Source organism: Streptopelia decaocto, assembly GCF_964273445.1.
Source record: "Streptopelia decaocto genome assembly, chromosome: 2".
Taxonomy (NCBI): Eukaryota; Metazoa; Chordata; class Aves; order Columbiformes; family Columbidae; genus Streptopelia; species Streptopelia decaocto.
In genome coordinates, this window is record NC_138655.1 from 116013230 (window position 1) to 116028771 (window position 15542).

General features: G+C 39.1%; 1 protein-coding gene across 8 annotated transcripts in view; it reads right to left on the reverse strand.

Moving 5' to 3' along the window:
• TRAK1 (trafficking kinesin protein 1) overlaps nucleotides 1-15542 on the reverse strand; it is a 135146-nt gene that overhangs the window by 15910 nt on the left and 103694 nt on the right. For 7 of the 8 annotated variants that reach the window (XR_014183222.1, XM_082044390.1, XM_082044389.1 and 4 more), the window contains exons 6-14: nucleotides 14277-14377; nucleotides 13355-13463; nucleotides 11382-11460; nucleotides 10838-10968; nucleotides 10223-10297; nucleotides 8982-9119; nucleotides 7296-7372; nucleotides 5427-5663; nucleotides 4196-4512 (exon numbers count right to left, since the gene is read on the reverse strand). Coding sequence is in view for 7 of the 8 variants with exons in the window: in XM_082044390.1 (XP_081900516.1) it covers nucleotides 4196-4512; nucleotides 5427-5663; nucleotides 7296-7372; nucleotides 8982-9119; nucleotides 10223-10297; nucleotides 10838-10968; nucleotides 11382-11460; nucleotides 13355-13463; nucleotides 14277-14377 (1264 nt within the window). In the remaining variant the exon portion in view is untranslated. Of the gene's footprint in view, nucleotides 1-3010; nucleotides 3408-4195; nucleotides 4513-5426; nucleotides 5664-7295; nucleotides 7373-8981; nucleotides 9120-10222; nucleotides 10298-10837; nucleotides 10969-11381; nucleotides 11461-13354; nucleotides 13464-14276; nucleotides 14378-15542 lie in introns of those variants that run through there. The other variant, XM_082044393.1, reaches the window with a different exon arrangement.

Below are 15542 nucleotides of genomic sequence, written 5' to 3' on the forward strand. Positions count from 1 at the left end.
CATCCCCTCCTCGTCCATATTCTCATCCCCCTAAATTCACATGAGTAAGCAGGAATAGAAAGAATTTATATTTAACAGTTGACCTGAGCACCATCACAGAAAGCTCTAAAAGGAACATATACCACGCATTCCCACATTAAGCTCGCACTAAGAAATAACTTACTACTGGTGGCTAACAGGAGGACAATAGTCACACAGACTGCACAGCGGTTTCAGCTTTCTACCATATGTTAGAAAGCCACATCAACTCTAAGTACATATTAAGCAGATAATATCTCTGACCTATACATCAAGCATAAATACTTTTACAGCCCCTACGTGAGCCCTATGCTACAGGACTCAACTAGTACATAACTAAATGCTACTGTACCTGTAGCTTCATCCTTGGCAGAAAATTGTTTCGAATGAGGAAAGAGGCACATTTAATGGAGAAAAACATCCGATGTTCACAGTTCAATAGGAGACAATGAGTTGGAAACAGCAACACACCAGGTTAAATTGATAAATACACTGAGATGGGCGGACTAAATCAGTGAGGATTTATCTGATTCCGCAAGCAGTGATTAAACACCGCTCGCAAAGGCCTACGTTTTCCTGCATGTCCACCAATCACTACTGTGCTGTAATGTGCAAATTAAACCTATTCATTCCAAGTCCTATGACACAAACAAAACATCTTTATTTTCATCTCTGTCAGCTGAAATCTGAGCAGTTTTTGTTGTCTTGTTCCTGTCCCCTGTCCCCAAAGCAAAATACTGAACTCAGTCCACAAGCCCGCATGCAAATGTCTCACCAGCGTTCAAAGGCGAAGAACATTCAAATACATTCTAAACCACTATAATAACTAGGGACGGGATGGCTCTTACATTATTTTGCATCTGAGAATAATCCTATGGAATGGGAAAAATTGTCATTTCACAATAAGGATACTGCATTACACGGAGCTTTATAGTTACTAGCAAGTGAACAGGGAAAACATCCATCTGTGGAATGACTGGGATCACTGAGTAGCATTTTAGTTAAGTCTATCTCACTTTTTTAAAAGGGTCATTTTTAGCCAAGAATAACTGAACCTGCTAGATTACTCTGGATAACAGTGCCTGAAGAGTACCTTCAGACTGGTACCTTTAAGGCTGAAGGAAGTAGAAATTATTATACCACCAAAATAAAAAAACTAATCAAGAAAGTATCCCTATAGCTTATATAACTTGTTTTCATTACTAAATTGTCACAAAGGTCAACGGGTTTTTTTGCTTCTACATAAAAGAAAAATTCCAGAACCTGGACAAATGCCAGATATTGTCAAGTCTTAAACAAAGAGTAGAGCTTTGCAGTATGACAATACCCTCAAAAGTTACAGAAAAATACCAGAAATCAAAACTTCTTTCTGCACAGTACGCAAGTATAAAATCATGTTGCTGATTAACTTCTAGATGCAAGCTTCTGAAGATCGAATCTTTTTTACCTTAAAGCTCACCAAAATGTATAGTCAGAAAAGCTTGGCAGGGTATAATCATTAAATTTATAACATTTTGTATCTATCCTACGGAAAGATATTCACCAGAATATCTGCATCTGGATCTTTAACATTTCTATCGACACTTCATGCTATCAGCTTATTTCAGAAACTGGAAATCAAAGTGGCCTAAGCTTAATCACAAAAATAAGGATGTCTGAGTTTCTCCCCACCTCTGTTATCTTGATCTCATAAAATGTGTGAAAGTGAGCTTTAACATTTTCAAACTGAAAATTAACACTAGTGAAAAAAACAAGGCAATAGTTGTCAACTGCCTGACAATTAATAAAAAAATAAAAGGCACTAAATTAAAGGGGGCAACACAACACCTTGGCCTATTATTCAGTCACAGGCTCCTACCAGACAGCTTTGTAAATCATGCTATCAGAAAAAGCTGGCATGAGGGTGCAACAGTGTGGGACTGCCAGGCCAAAGTGAGAAGAAATTTAAAAGCAAAATAAAGTACATTAATAAAGTTTATTTTTCTGTTCCTGATACCTGCATCATTGCATGCACAGTGCGGGGGTCAGAGAAAGCTTGAAAATTCTCGTGTTAAGAAACTTCTTCTCAGTGAGGGTGACAGAGCACTGAACAGGCTGCCCAGGGACGTCGTAGAGTCTCCTACTGTGGAGACATTCAAGACCTGCCTGGACACCTTCCTGTGTAGCCTCATCTAGGTGTTCCTGCTCCAGCAGGGGGATTGGACTGGATGATCTTTTGAGGTCCCTTCCAATCCCTGACATTCTGTGATTCTGTGTGCTGCCACAATTGCAATAAAGTGAAGGAAGACAAAATCAGTCCAAAGTTGTAGTTTTTCTACAGGATACAGGGAGTGATATTTTGTGCTTACAGAGCAACAAGCTACAGATGCACGGTTTAAAAACAAAAACCAAATCAAGCCAAAAAACCCACCAGATTGTAACTAAAGCAAGTTAAATCAAGCAATCATTCTATTCAGCCAAAATAAAACTTTTTTTTTTTTTAAGGTGAAAAGACGATGATTCATTTCTTAGTACATCACTCTATTTATTTTACTGTGGGATTTAAAAGATTGCTTTAAAGAAATATAAGCCACTAACCTGAAAAGTAGTACAGAGCTGATTTTTTCCTTGCCCATTTTATGGCATGAGCACCCTTAGGAAACAGTAATAAAAGCCAAAGGCACGACTACTGATAAAAGTCTGCAGACTATTTTGCCCCAATAGTTTGATTGTATCCATAAAGTTGAAGAAAATAAAAAGTTAAATCTCATGAGAAATACTTGGGAAAGAAACTAAGCTGAAGTGAGGAACAGAACCATAAACATGTATTTAATAAAAGATAAGAAACGGTAAACTTATGAAACAGGCAGACACAAACACACTACAAATGAGTTGTAAAACCAAACATGAGAAGTACTTCAAAAGGTGCAATAATTTTAAGGAAAAAATGACCCAGTGAAAACAATGAACAAAACCATTAAAAAAAAAAAAACCCAGACAGATAGAAAGACGATAAAGACTTCAAGAGTTTATTGGAAGAAAAAAGCAGATATAATGGGATGGTGACAGAAATCTCTTACAGTGGTAGCAACCAGTAACTGAAACAATGCTGGATCATCCCTTCCCTCATGTGATACAAGAATTTTTTATGACCATTTAAAAGCAGTCATGAAAACAAACTACTAAAATCTGCTAAACAGTATGGACTTGTGCACTACGGCTATAGTTTCATTTGAATAGGTAGATACAGCACATAACTTTCTTCAGGACACAAGACGGGTTGTTTTTGCTTCTGAACATGTGTCATGCTAAATGCTCCTTATAGATGAAATAAATTTGTTCTAAAAAGAAGGAAAAGGGAACTTCTGCAATTAAAACACACATCCGCAATATAATGTAACACCAGACTTCTGTTAAAAGAAAAGAGAGAAAAAGAAACCAAAGCTAAATTATGTGGCTAGCATCTCTGTGAAGTACTTTGGAAAACAGCTTTGTTTTGTTTAAAACATGAAGGAATTTACTAAACTTTAATTTGCAGCAGACTACACTGTGTGCTCTGTCAGCTTTGTTAGACTACAGAAATGCACTTAATTGACATAAAGCTCTAGCCCTGACTACCATCTACCTATATCTTGCCTCCTTTTGAGAAAATATATGGAGGAAATTTGACTTTAAAATATCCACCTCATTTCACACATGAAACCAAAGCCATAGACACTCAGGTGTGGCCCCTGAAACTGCCAACTGAAGTCCAGAGGTCATTTTTAATCACAAAAATAGTCCTATTAGACCAACTGGACTATTTATAGTAGGTAAAGGTCTTTCCAGACACTGACTTGCACAACTGAGATTTGATGAACTAATATTCCTGTTGCTTAGATTTCAGATACTCAACCACCTTCCTTTTCTAAGTGTGAAATGGCAGCACTGTGATTTAGGTTAGACATAAGGCTGCACTGCTGATGCATGTGTGGCCCATAACATTTATTTTACTGCCATGGCTGGAACTGTTTCCCAACACTTTTAAGGCCTGAGGAAAAATGTAGTAGTTAGAAGATTTCAAACCAACAGCGTGGAGTACTGTCTCTAAAGTAAAACGAATATGTGTTGCAAAGATTTCCTGCTTTCTGGTGATGGATAAGAGACCATAAAGAGTCACTAAGAAGAACAGATAAAGGCCGAGGCCCTTTGTTATCACCTTCTAGTGGTTTCACAATCTGAAGCTTTTCTGGCAGGTAGGAACGACTGCTGATCGACATTCCTGAATATCCAGTGAATTCTGAAAATCTGGAGTGAGTTCCCAGCGACATGATGCTCTCTGTGGGGGTAACAGAACCACTATGGAGTTCACCCTTTTCTGCCAGTTCCCGCAACTTTCTTTCCTGCTCTTCCTCGAAGAACTTTCGCTCTGAGAGGTAATTCTCCCGCCTGAGGGACAGCCTACGAAGGGCAGTCTCTAGGTCACTGGAGCCTGGAGTCCCTGGAGTTCCAGGCTTCTTCATCCTGTCTTCATTTCTAAAACATAATAGGGGACACACATACACACAAAAAAGAGGAGAGGGAGAGAAAACAATTCTTAGAGATGCTTAAAATTTCCACATGACAGTTTTGAGACATGCACCAGTGCCTTTAAATTACTATGTCTGGGAACAACTTGCTAGTTGTCCTGTGAGTTCAAAGGCAATATTTTCTTTCTCTTTCATACTAAAACCATTTTGGGTAATAGTTCCTGCCTGGAAACTCCTGGTTGGAAAAGCTGTGCTTTACTTAAGAGCTTCCTCCTACAAGGAGATGAGAGATGACTACTTGTTGCAGCTCTCTTACAGTTACACAAACCCAAGTGAGCAGGCCACATCTTACAGGGTAAATGCTGCAAAAATACCATAATGAGTCACAAGAGTATGTGATATTAATTGTTTTGAGATATTAAGTCATTTTTACTGGAAAGTATACAGCGTGGTGTAGAACTGTACTGGGGAAGAAACAAACTAGAACAATCAAGTTCCAATTGGTTTCATTCACAAGTTTTCATATTAGGCAACCTACACACACACATTTTATTTATTTTTAGGATCAAAAAGAGTTAGCTGTAGTTGCAACTAAGATCAGAACACCCTGGCAAAATGGTGAAAACATAATTAGTTGTAAAGGTTGACCCACAGCTGCAAAGACAAAGAGTGGTTTTACATCATCTGGTGCTGCTGCATGCCAGAACAGGTGCCAAGTTGCAGACACTGATACACAGTACTTTCAAAAAGCTTTCCTTTTAAAATAAACTTGAGTGCTCAAGAACTATCAGCACAAAATAAAGTAACTTTGGGAGATGTACATCACTGTGTTAACTGCACAATGTAAGACACGGACAGGAAACCAGAAACATATTATGTCGGAAACAAAGCAAAAGCAAAGGCCGGGGCTACAGTACTGACCCATTGTCAGAGGATTCAGTCTCTAGGATGATGCTATTGGTCTTGTTGTCTATCATAATGTTAGAGATGTCTCCCCCATAGAAACTGGAACGTGGAGTGCTGATACAGCTAGAAATGACTGAGTTCATAGCAGAGGACTGGTTGGAGCCTGGGATATTCATTGGTGAGGGAGTCATGGATCTCTGCTTGACAACTTGGTTTACATTTCTCACCGTCTCAAAGACCCGCTTCTGATGGCTGGTAAGACACACACACAGTTAATAATCACACAGTGCCCTCTTACTTTAAGAAGGAACAGAGAAACAGGTAACAGCTTGTTAACCGCCCTTCCTATTGACAGCTCCACTGACCAACTTGTCTTTATAGTTTTGGTAAAGTAGTATGCATAGTCTCATACTTGCTACAGTCTGGTCTTTACATTCAACCCATCAACATAAAACTTTCATCATCCTAGAATATTTTAGACAGAACATTTGAGAATTATGTGCATGGACCCTCTGAAATATTGACAAAAATTAAGTGAAAGAGCATTTCAGTACATCAGCTACAAATGCCTTAAGGCCATTGTGTGGAAATGAGTTTTGAAAAAAGAAAATTTACCTCTATTCAGTTCTTAACTATGACCTGGTTAATCCATTTTAAAAGAGAATTTGAATTTACTGAATATCTCTGTCCAAGTAAGTCTTGTATCTTTTCTTTATGAAACCAATTTCCAATCCCCTTAAGTAGCACTTAAAGAAAAAAAAAAAAAAAAAAAAGAAATATAGTGGACCCACAGTCTAGAAAGAGGCTGTCGAGGCTGGAAACCTAATTTTTGACCTACTTCTACTGTTTATTCTTTATCACCATTGTCCTGATACCATAACAAACACTGTTCATCTGCTTCAAGCCTCAGATCAGATGACACTTAAGCAGAAATTTCTTGACAAAATAAACTTGCCCTACATCATGCTACAGAAGTGTCATTTCTGATTTGTTTTACAGTTCAACAACGGCTGAACATGAGAACAGCACATCCTTTCCAGCTTAAAGGTAACACTGCCAGAGTATAACAAGGACAGCATGCCTTATACTATTTAATGTCATTTAAATTTCTTCCTTCTGTTTATGAGTGCTCAACAGTTGCATTCTTCGTGTGTAGGCTCCAAGCCTACAGGTGTGTATCTTTAACAGGCTGAATCTAAGAGCATCTATCAATAAACGGTCCCACAGAGGTTACAGTTACTTCCGTTAAGCAAATAAATAAAACCAAGACAAGCCATGAAACAAAAAACCCCCCACCCTATTCCTCTTTGGTACATGCAAGACATTCTAAAGACATTCTAAAGAAGTTAAACTATCCTAAGTTAGTTAACTCCAGAAGGACAAAAGGGGTTTGAGCATGCTCACATCTTTTTTGATGTTACATTTTTCTAATCAACATTCCACACTGTCGAAGTGTCAATTACAATTCTTGGCTCAGGCTCAGACAGGGCTTAAGTATTTGTCAAGCTTTTTAGAAGGTTTCTGGAAAGTGGCTACTATACCTTCTCTGAATGTCCCTTCTTTGTAAACTCTCTTTCTCTAACAGACCCTCCAAATAGGATTAACTTGTTTCAAATTAACCAGTCCATGCTTTGTACAAACAGGCAACACAAACCTCCTGGAGTACACACGCAGCTGGTGTCAGTAAGGCCATTTCTGACAAGCTGTATCTACCTATAGCTTTGGGACTGTCACAGGTACTTGTTTCAAACCATGATCTTGTTTAATTCAAGAGAACTTTAGCACAGGTGTAATGGGCACCACACTGTCTTTTCCTTTCCCATCAAATAATAATTAACTTCAGATATAGACAATTAATTAGGAAACAATTATTTTCAGTCATACGCCAAGTCAGGAGAGTCTGGTTCATCTAGATGCAGTTCTTTCCTCATTGACCCTTCTATCTCTGCTGCCAAAGAATCCTGTTCAAAGTAAGCACAAAAGAAAAACAAATATCATAGTATTAGTAGGTTGTAATTGCAGAAAATAATTACTTATAAAATAATTAATAACTAAATTATTAATAACTAATAAAGTTAACTAATAACTAATAAGGTGTCATTCCAGGAGAAAAAAAAAAGTTTAAAAATGAAAAGTGACTGGAAAGCTGGAAGATTATTGAATATATCTAAATCACTGACAAATTACAGGCTAGCCTCATACTGTTACAGTACTTACCAACTGACATCATATAATGTCTGTCAAAGATCCCCCCAAAAATCACAGGCAACAACAGAATTCAGGTACTCCAGCTTCCCAGACTAAATTCCCTACTCAGTAACATCCATCTGTCATGTGTAAAGTTGTACTTAATTTTTTTTCATTTAAAATTAACAGAAAACACTCTTCCTTTTCACAGCATTACCCACCCACAGGACATGGTTCTTGTCATAGAGCATTATATACTTTCGCCCCAGGGTTAAAGGTGACAGGTTATCAATTTTCCACTGCTGGTTAGTAAATTTTACTGCCTGAATGTAGTTAAGTGCAAGGCCTAAGTGTCAGTCATTCACAAAACTAAATGATCTTTGGTCCTACGATTCAACATTTGAAAATCATTTTTATACAAAACATAAACCTATCCCAGTACAAGCACACTTTTCACAGCTTTAAATTGCATTTGTGCGAGTACAGCTTATATTACCCAAGGTCTAAATGGCCTGTGTTCAGTCTCCAAAGGGAACACAAAAAGGCAAGCTAAGCTTACTTCTTGTGAGCACAAATATAATGTGTTCTTCCTCAGCAGTTAAGACACGGCTAAAGACAAGGAGGGCCAGATTCTACTGCTTGATCACATTGATTTAACTCAAAAGAAGCTCCACTGATGTAATTGTCTTCAGAAGTAATGGAATTACTCTAGAGCAAACAGAGCCAGGCACTGAATTACCTCATTACTGCATACTCCCCATGCTTTAAATGTACCATGATATAATCAAATGAAACCAGGTAAACTAAGTTGATAACACCAGTGACACTGCCATAATTAATGTTACCATAGTACACACTGTCAACAAATATTATTCTAATGAAGCACTGAATTTTCAGTGACCTAAGAACAAAATATAGGTGTAACCTATTCAAGTACTGAAGAAGTTACTAGAAGGATGCCATGTCCAGAAATCATTAGTTACGTTATCAAGAAGTTACATCTCCAAGGATACTGGAAATAAACAAGAGGCTCCTACTGAAACTCAACCACCACAGTCCAGGAGATGAAAAACAAAGATGTACAGAACTGTGTAGCAACCTACTAATGCTACCCAAGATTCCCAGTATAAGCACAGCCAGCTGCAGGTTGTATAGGATATCGCAGCAAAACCAAGTAACCACACAGCACCACTGTTTCAGAACCAGGTATGCAAAACTGATGGCTTGGGTATCCCTTTAACACTATATAAATACACATTTCAGCCACGCCCATCTGTAGCCTGGCATTCAATCCCTGAAGCTGTAAGTCAGATGCAAACAGGCATGTTTCCTCTGTTTGGTTGTTTTCTGGTGTGTGCAGGTTTTTTTCTTACATCTGCTTACCATAGGGAAGAGACCGAGAGAGTGGTACCGACGTGATATGGCATTTGGCATAGTCTTATTCCTAAGGTTTTTCAGCTCTTCTTGAGCCTCATGAAGCATTTCCATGCACTCTGCATACTTGTCTTCCAGCTCCCGCAACTGTAACATACAGAAAACAGTTCAAGACCTTATGGGCTGCACTACCATCACAAAAAGCCTGCAAATTCTTTTCACATTGGTAAAGGACAAAGGTGTAGGGGAAAATATCCTACTTTAAAGGAAAAGAACCTCAAAGACAGAATATAATTGAATAATAAATAACATGGATTAGTAACAGGAAGGGCCAGGAGGGAGGAACTGCTTTATCCATTTCCTGTCCTACGTAACTACAAGAAGCCACTGTCAAGAAGATACAGAGCTAAAAGTATCTTTAGTGTAATCAGGTGTGGTGCCTAATTACTGCCATGACATCCACAGTGGCAAACAGCACAGGAAAAGGACAAGACATATCACAGTGCCCCAAAGGACTTAGGAATTTTAAAACCAAGAGTTACATACGTACATATATATGTACATATAACCTCCAATAACCTAAGACCATGCCTCACTTTTTGCTTGACTTTGGCAAAGGGGTAGAAGTCTGAAATACCACATTTCCTATAAGTTTCATTAAAATAAGCTACTTGACTTAGAAACAGAGATCCTGTCCCAAGAAAGGGATGGAGAAGCATGAGCTCAATTCTTTGTGGAGAACCACAGACACAAAAGGCTCATCAACAGGAAAAGTTTCCACGGGCATTCCCACTTTCAACACCAAGTATTTCAAATATGAGACACATCATAAGGGGATCAAGTTTTAGTAATTCTATTTTGTCCATTTCGTTCATGTGAAAGTAGCACTCAAAAGACAGTCAAAAGTCTTGGACTGTCTTTGGTTTATTTGCTGAACAAATACACTACAAATAAGCTCTTCCATGGTATCTCACTATTAAAAACAGGTTTAAGCTACCAGCCAAGAGATGCCAACTTCTAAATGGGTTCCCATATAGTCCATAAGCCTCAGTTTTTCAAAATGTATGCTAGTTGGAGAACAGGAAGGAGAAAGTTTTGAACTCTATGAGGAACATAAATGTTTATTCATTCCATACATATAGGCAAAATTATTTAATACTTCTGGTCTAGTGTAGACTAAAACCTCCATGGTAAAGTGAACAGCTATTGCCCTACTACTAAATTATTGTAATACTAAGTAATGTGCTCACCTCTGCTGTGAGCTGTCTCTGGGCATCTTTGGCTGCTCCCAAATGCTGGACAAGTTCTTCATTTTCAACTGCACACTAAAATATGACCAGAAATGTTAGAAATACTGTGATGTTCTGTTCTGTGATTAAGTTTATATCCCATACAATAGGTAAGTAGGAAAATTCTAAGTTTTCTCAAGACCCTCTCTGCACCAATATTAGTCCACACATTAGTTTAAAAGCATTTAACCACCACTTTAAAACGTTAATACAAGAACACCCAGCAGTCTGTGCCCTGCTAAATGAACATCCAAGACCTTAAAACTAATAAGTATGTGCTCACTGAAATATTTGTACTAACATTCTTGTCTTACTGAAGTAATTAAGTTTAGTGCAGAATTTAACACCTAATATTTAAAATAAATTTAACTATTTTATTTGATATATCATACACGCATCTCTTAATAAATTGATGCTTTCTAGTCAAGTATGCTAGATATAAAATATCAAACACAGTTACTCAGATAAGGAGGGTGCAAAATGTCCTTTAGGCTCTAGTATACAGAGGACTGCAACTTGTCTTCCAGCTACAACAACAGCAAATCACAGCAGTAGTATTGCAACTGGATTCCTTACAGCTTTTGCCTTTTTCTGGAGATCGACTATCTGAGAGAGAAGATGGGTGATTTCTTCCTGCTGCCGGGCAGCATCTTCAGTTTTCTTTGCTAACTCTTCAGAGATATTGGCAATCTGGATGTTTGCATCCCCTTTAAGATAAGCAATTACAATTAATATTACAAACCCAAAAGCAGGAAAGTAAGCAGAAAGACGTTCTTTTGGAACACCACTTGATTCAGCAGAATCCTTCCCCAATACACAGCAAGGTATTTTTGAAAAACAGCAGTAGGACACAAAAACAGAAAGACAAAGTGCTCATGAAGCAAAGGAGACTCTATTTCCCCTCAACATTTTCTATGCAAAACTATTTTGCAACTGAGAAAGATTTAGCTCACAGCCAGAGTTTTCTGCTGTGAAATTTCAGCCACAAATTTTCTCCTCAAAGTCATTTATATAAGGAAAACAAGTACCACAGAAAAACATGACTGACTGATCTGACTCAGCTGTCTTTTATTTTTACTGAATAATCTTGAATGAGAAGGGAAAAGAAATAAGGACATACTTAGCTCTTTTACACAGTCATTGACAAGCTGTTGTTCTTTCTCTTCATAAGTAATTGTTTCAGTCTTCAGCTGACAGGCCTGTTGAAGAAATCCACATCAAATATTCTATATTAGCACATTTGTAATTTGCCAAGTCTGTTGCTGAATTTCCATCTGCTTAAGAAAGTCAAGCTTTTCTAATGACTCCTCCAGGAAGACAGTGAGAAACAACAGTTTTTGCCTACCCACCCTCATGTTCTGGAAAAAGGGGCCAGGTGCACACTCAGCAGAAACATTACTGTATGGAGAAACTTGCATCATTATCACCATACCCCACTAGATGTCACTTGAGTATTTTGCAAGTAAAATTAAGAAAAAGCTCTCAACATAGAGAAGACTAGTATGCAGAGCTTGATCTGGTCACCTGAGCAAATCCAGGTATCCTCAAAGACTAATTAAATAAATACTTGGTTTAAATAACTGAATTAAGCAATCAAGTAGAGGATGGCCACAAGGTTGGGTGTAGAGAGGAAGCCATTTGAGGAGCACTAAAGTCACTTTGTTTCTTCAGCCTGCAGAAGACTGAGGGGTTCTTCACCCAGAGGGTGCTGCAGCACTGGAATAGGCTCCCAAGGGAGGTGTCACAGCCCCAAGCCTGGCAGTGTTCAAGAAGAGACTGGAAAACACCCTCAGATACATGGTGTAAACTGTGCAGTTGTCCTGTGCAGGGACAGGAGTTGGACTTGATGATCCTTGTGGGTCCCTTCCAATTCAGGGCATTCTATGATTCTGTGTTTTAAAAAACATGCAGACAGTATTTGAAAAGTTCTGCCAGTGTATCCATATCTGCTACACAAAACCTTAGTGCTACCTTCTTCCCTGCTTTGGTTTTTCCCCTCCCATTCTAGGAGTGCCCAGAGTACCGTGGCTACAACCAGCTGGTTCTGCTGGTACCACCTCGGTGGGTCTGTAATCTATTCCCAATGCTGGGGACACGCACAGACACTCACTGACTGCACCTGTAGGGAGATGCGTAGCTCAGAGGTTTCAGGTTTGGCTCCATCCTGTGCCTCACTGGCACAGACTGCATCCCCCTGCAAGGGAGGTCATTGGTACGCAGGGTTCTCCCATCAGCTCCTGAAGCAGCGGCCCTCCTAGTTCTAACCCTACCTGAATTATTCTCAAACCATCTATTGCCCATCTTCCCTGAGTGACTTCTCAATTAAGTATACAGCACTCTCCATTAGGCGGTGTCTTGTCCAAAGATGTGAAACTACCTATTTGCAATGGGCCCTGCATTTGCTCAAAATATTTCTTGTGCTATACTCTGCTACATGGTTGCAAAATTGTAACATGCTCCCGAAGTCTTAAAGTTGCATTGAAAATGAATAGAAAATTATTCATAGGATATTCAGTTACTAAGTGTTATCTCTGACAGATAAGGCACAGTAAGTAAACTTCTAAAAATTGTGTTGTCTGTGAAACAAAATGGAATATTATCAGAAATAAAAGGCCTGAAAAACACATTCAACTTAAAATATTAAGAGCCTGACTTGAAACACAAATTGAAGATATTTAATGCAAATTTAGGCTAGCAATTGTTGTTTTGACAAACGCTGAATTTGTACCAGAGAGACCATGCCAGCCTACAAACTTCAGATCTGCCGCTGAAGTCACACACATCTACCAGGTCAGCTCTTTGACACCTGTTTTGAAGTGCAGCTCTGGCTGCCAAAACCTGCCCATGCTCCTGCACATTTTTTTTGGCAAGGAATCTGCTTTGCAAGTAGCTTCAACGTAGCGTCCATGTTTCAGCCTTTCCTTCATTTAGAAGGACAAAGGATGGTGATTAAATGGCCACAAGGGATCTGTGTCATATGTGGAATTATATACTCTTAATTAGATTCAACTTTTAATACACGCTTTTCAATACCCGCGTTCTGGTGTTTAAATGAACAACTGTATTAAGCAAACAGGAAGGAAGCAATTTCACCTCAGATCTAAGCACAACATTCTCCTCTTCAAGGTCCTTGAGTTTCTTTTGAAGAGAATCCAAATGAAAGTAGTTCTGGACGGAGGAGGAAGATTCATTCCTCTTCAGCCTTGTAATGAAAACAACAGTTTTAACCAATTTTTACCTGTATTATGGCCAATCTCACAGGAGAACAGACTGAACAGAAGTCTCAAAACCTGTCAGAGCCACCTGAAATACAGCTTTGATCATGCCAGGATGTTTGGGCAGCAATGTATTTGCCATGATTTTTAAGAGAGAACTTTCAAACTTCTTTATTATTCCCCACTTTTCTATGGAAAAGTTACTCAGCCAAGGCTATGAGAAATGAAACCACCTTACTACAGGGAGCAGCCCAATAGCTTCCTGATTTGTGTTGCACATGCTTCACCACAACGCAGCAGTAACTCTGCTGGCAAGGGCAGACCGCCCCTCCGAGCCTGCGACGCTGTTTTGGCAGGTAATTGTCAGTAACCCACGCTACGACCAATGCTTTATTTCCTTCCCTCTGCTTGGAATTTTTCACAATGCCCTCAGGTCCTTCAAGCACAGAGGCCACACGCATAGTACGTTGTAGCACAGCATGAAAAGGTATGCAGTGTAGTGGGGTACCATAAGTGGGACCTATGTCTGATGCACCACCACAGTGGCCTATTTCTGAGAAATTTATGGGGCTACCTCAACAGCCTCCCCATGTGCTTCTCCCTCCCGACTCTTGTCGGCACCACCGGAGCCAGCTGGTCCAACGCAAATCCTTCCAGACGGTGCCATGCACCAAGTTCGGAGTCCCATTTATTGTTCCAGCTAACACAGGGATTATCTTACGACTTCAAAGCTATCAAATTGTCCAAACTACCCCTGCTTAGTACCAGATGAAGGGTCATGTTGTAGATCGATAACTTACGGGGTGGAACAGATGGACTCTGGCTCACTTTCTTCAGCAGCACTGGTATAGAACTGGAGCAGCTCATCTTTCATGGAGAGCTCATGCCGCAACTGAGAAACCTGCACAGAGAAAGAGCTTGCAGATCAGTAAGTTGCTTTTCTAGGCACATCCTTAGGTAAACCCCCTAGTTATTAATCCTCCAAGCATCATCTTCAGACTGCATCAAGAGGCCAAAACTGGAACAGAGCAGAACCAGTCCCTTTATTTCTTAGAAAGAAGGAAAAAGGTGCCTTTTAAATTAGCCACTAAATGTTATTTTTTTCAGAAGTTCAAAAATGCAATTATCCACCGCTATTAAAGACGGTGAAAGAAAAACATGTCTAAAATGAGTAATCCTGATTCACTATTGCATTAGTCTAGATTCACGTCTACAGAGATGAATATATTACAATGATATTGCAAGAAATTAATGTGGCACAATCAGGACAAACACTGTTTTGTTATCCATTTTATGTGATGACTGTCACCATCTGGCTTGGATACAGACATTAGATACAGACATTTATTCTTCTCCAAGAACCTTTAGACAAAATTACTGAAGTGCTTGTGTAGTAAAGTTGTATTTGGGACTCAGTTGCCTGCTGAGCTGCAGAACACCACCACACAGCAGCAGGTGCAGTTCTGAGGTTGCTGCAACCAAGGAGGCTGTAGACAGTTTCTGAGTGCAGTTTGGGCTTTCGACAACTCCAAAACATGAGTCTAGTGAAGTAGGATATGGGAACCCCATACTTAGTACACATGTATCAAAAAGGAACAAAACATCCAAACCGAGTTGTTACATACCCTGTAGCTGGGAGCTCCAGAAACCTAAGCTTGATCAATTCATATTATGATTCTCCAAGAAAAGGGTTAAAAACCTCAATTACACAGTAGCACTCACACCACTTCACAGCTGCAATTTAAGACCTCAGTGGCAAGAGATTAATTTTTATTTTCCTTGCACAGGTAAAAATAGCATAAATGATAAGACAGATCTGTGTCCTTCCACCTGCACTGCAAGACTTTGGCCTCAGTTCTCACTTTGCAATAAACAAATTGCAGAGCACATTTGTTTTTTAGACTTCTGCTTTTTGTATTGTAGGCATATTTATATTAGTAGTTATTACTGGCAAAAAACCTAGAGAATATCAATAAAATAGATTTAAGCTGCATTTTCAAACGCGAAGACGACTCAATGCAATAAAGCACTTAAACAGTGCAGAATTTTAAGCAAATGAGGTCATT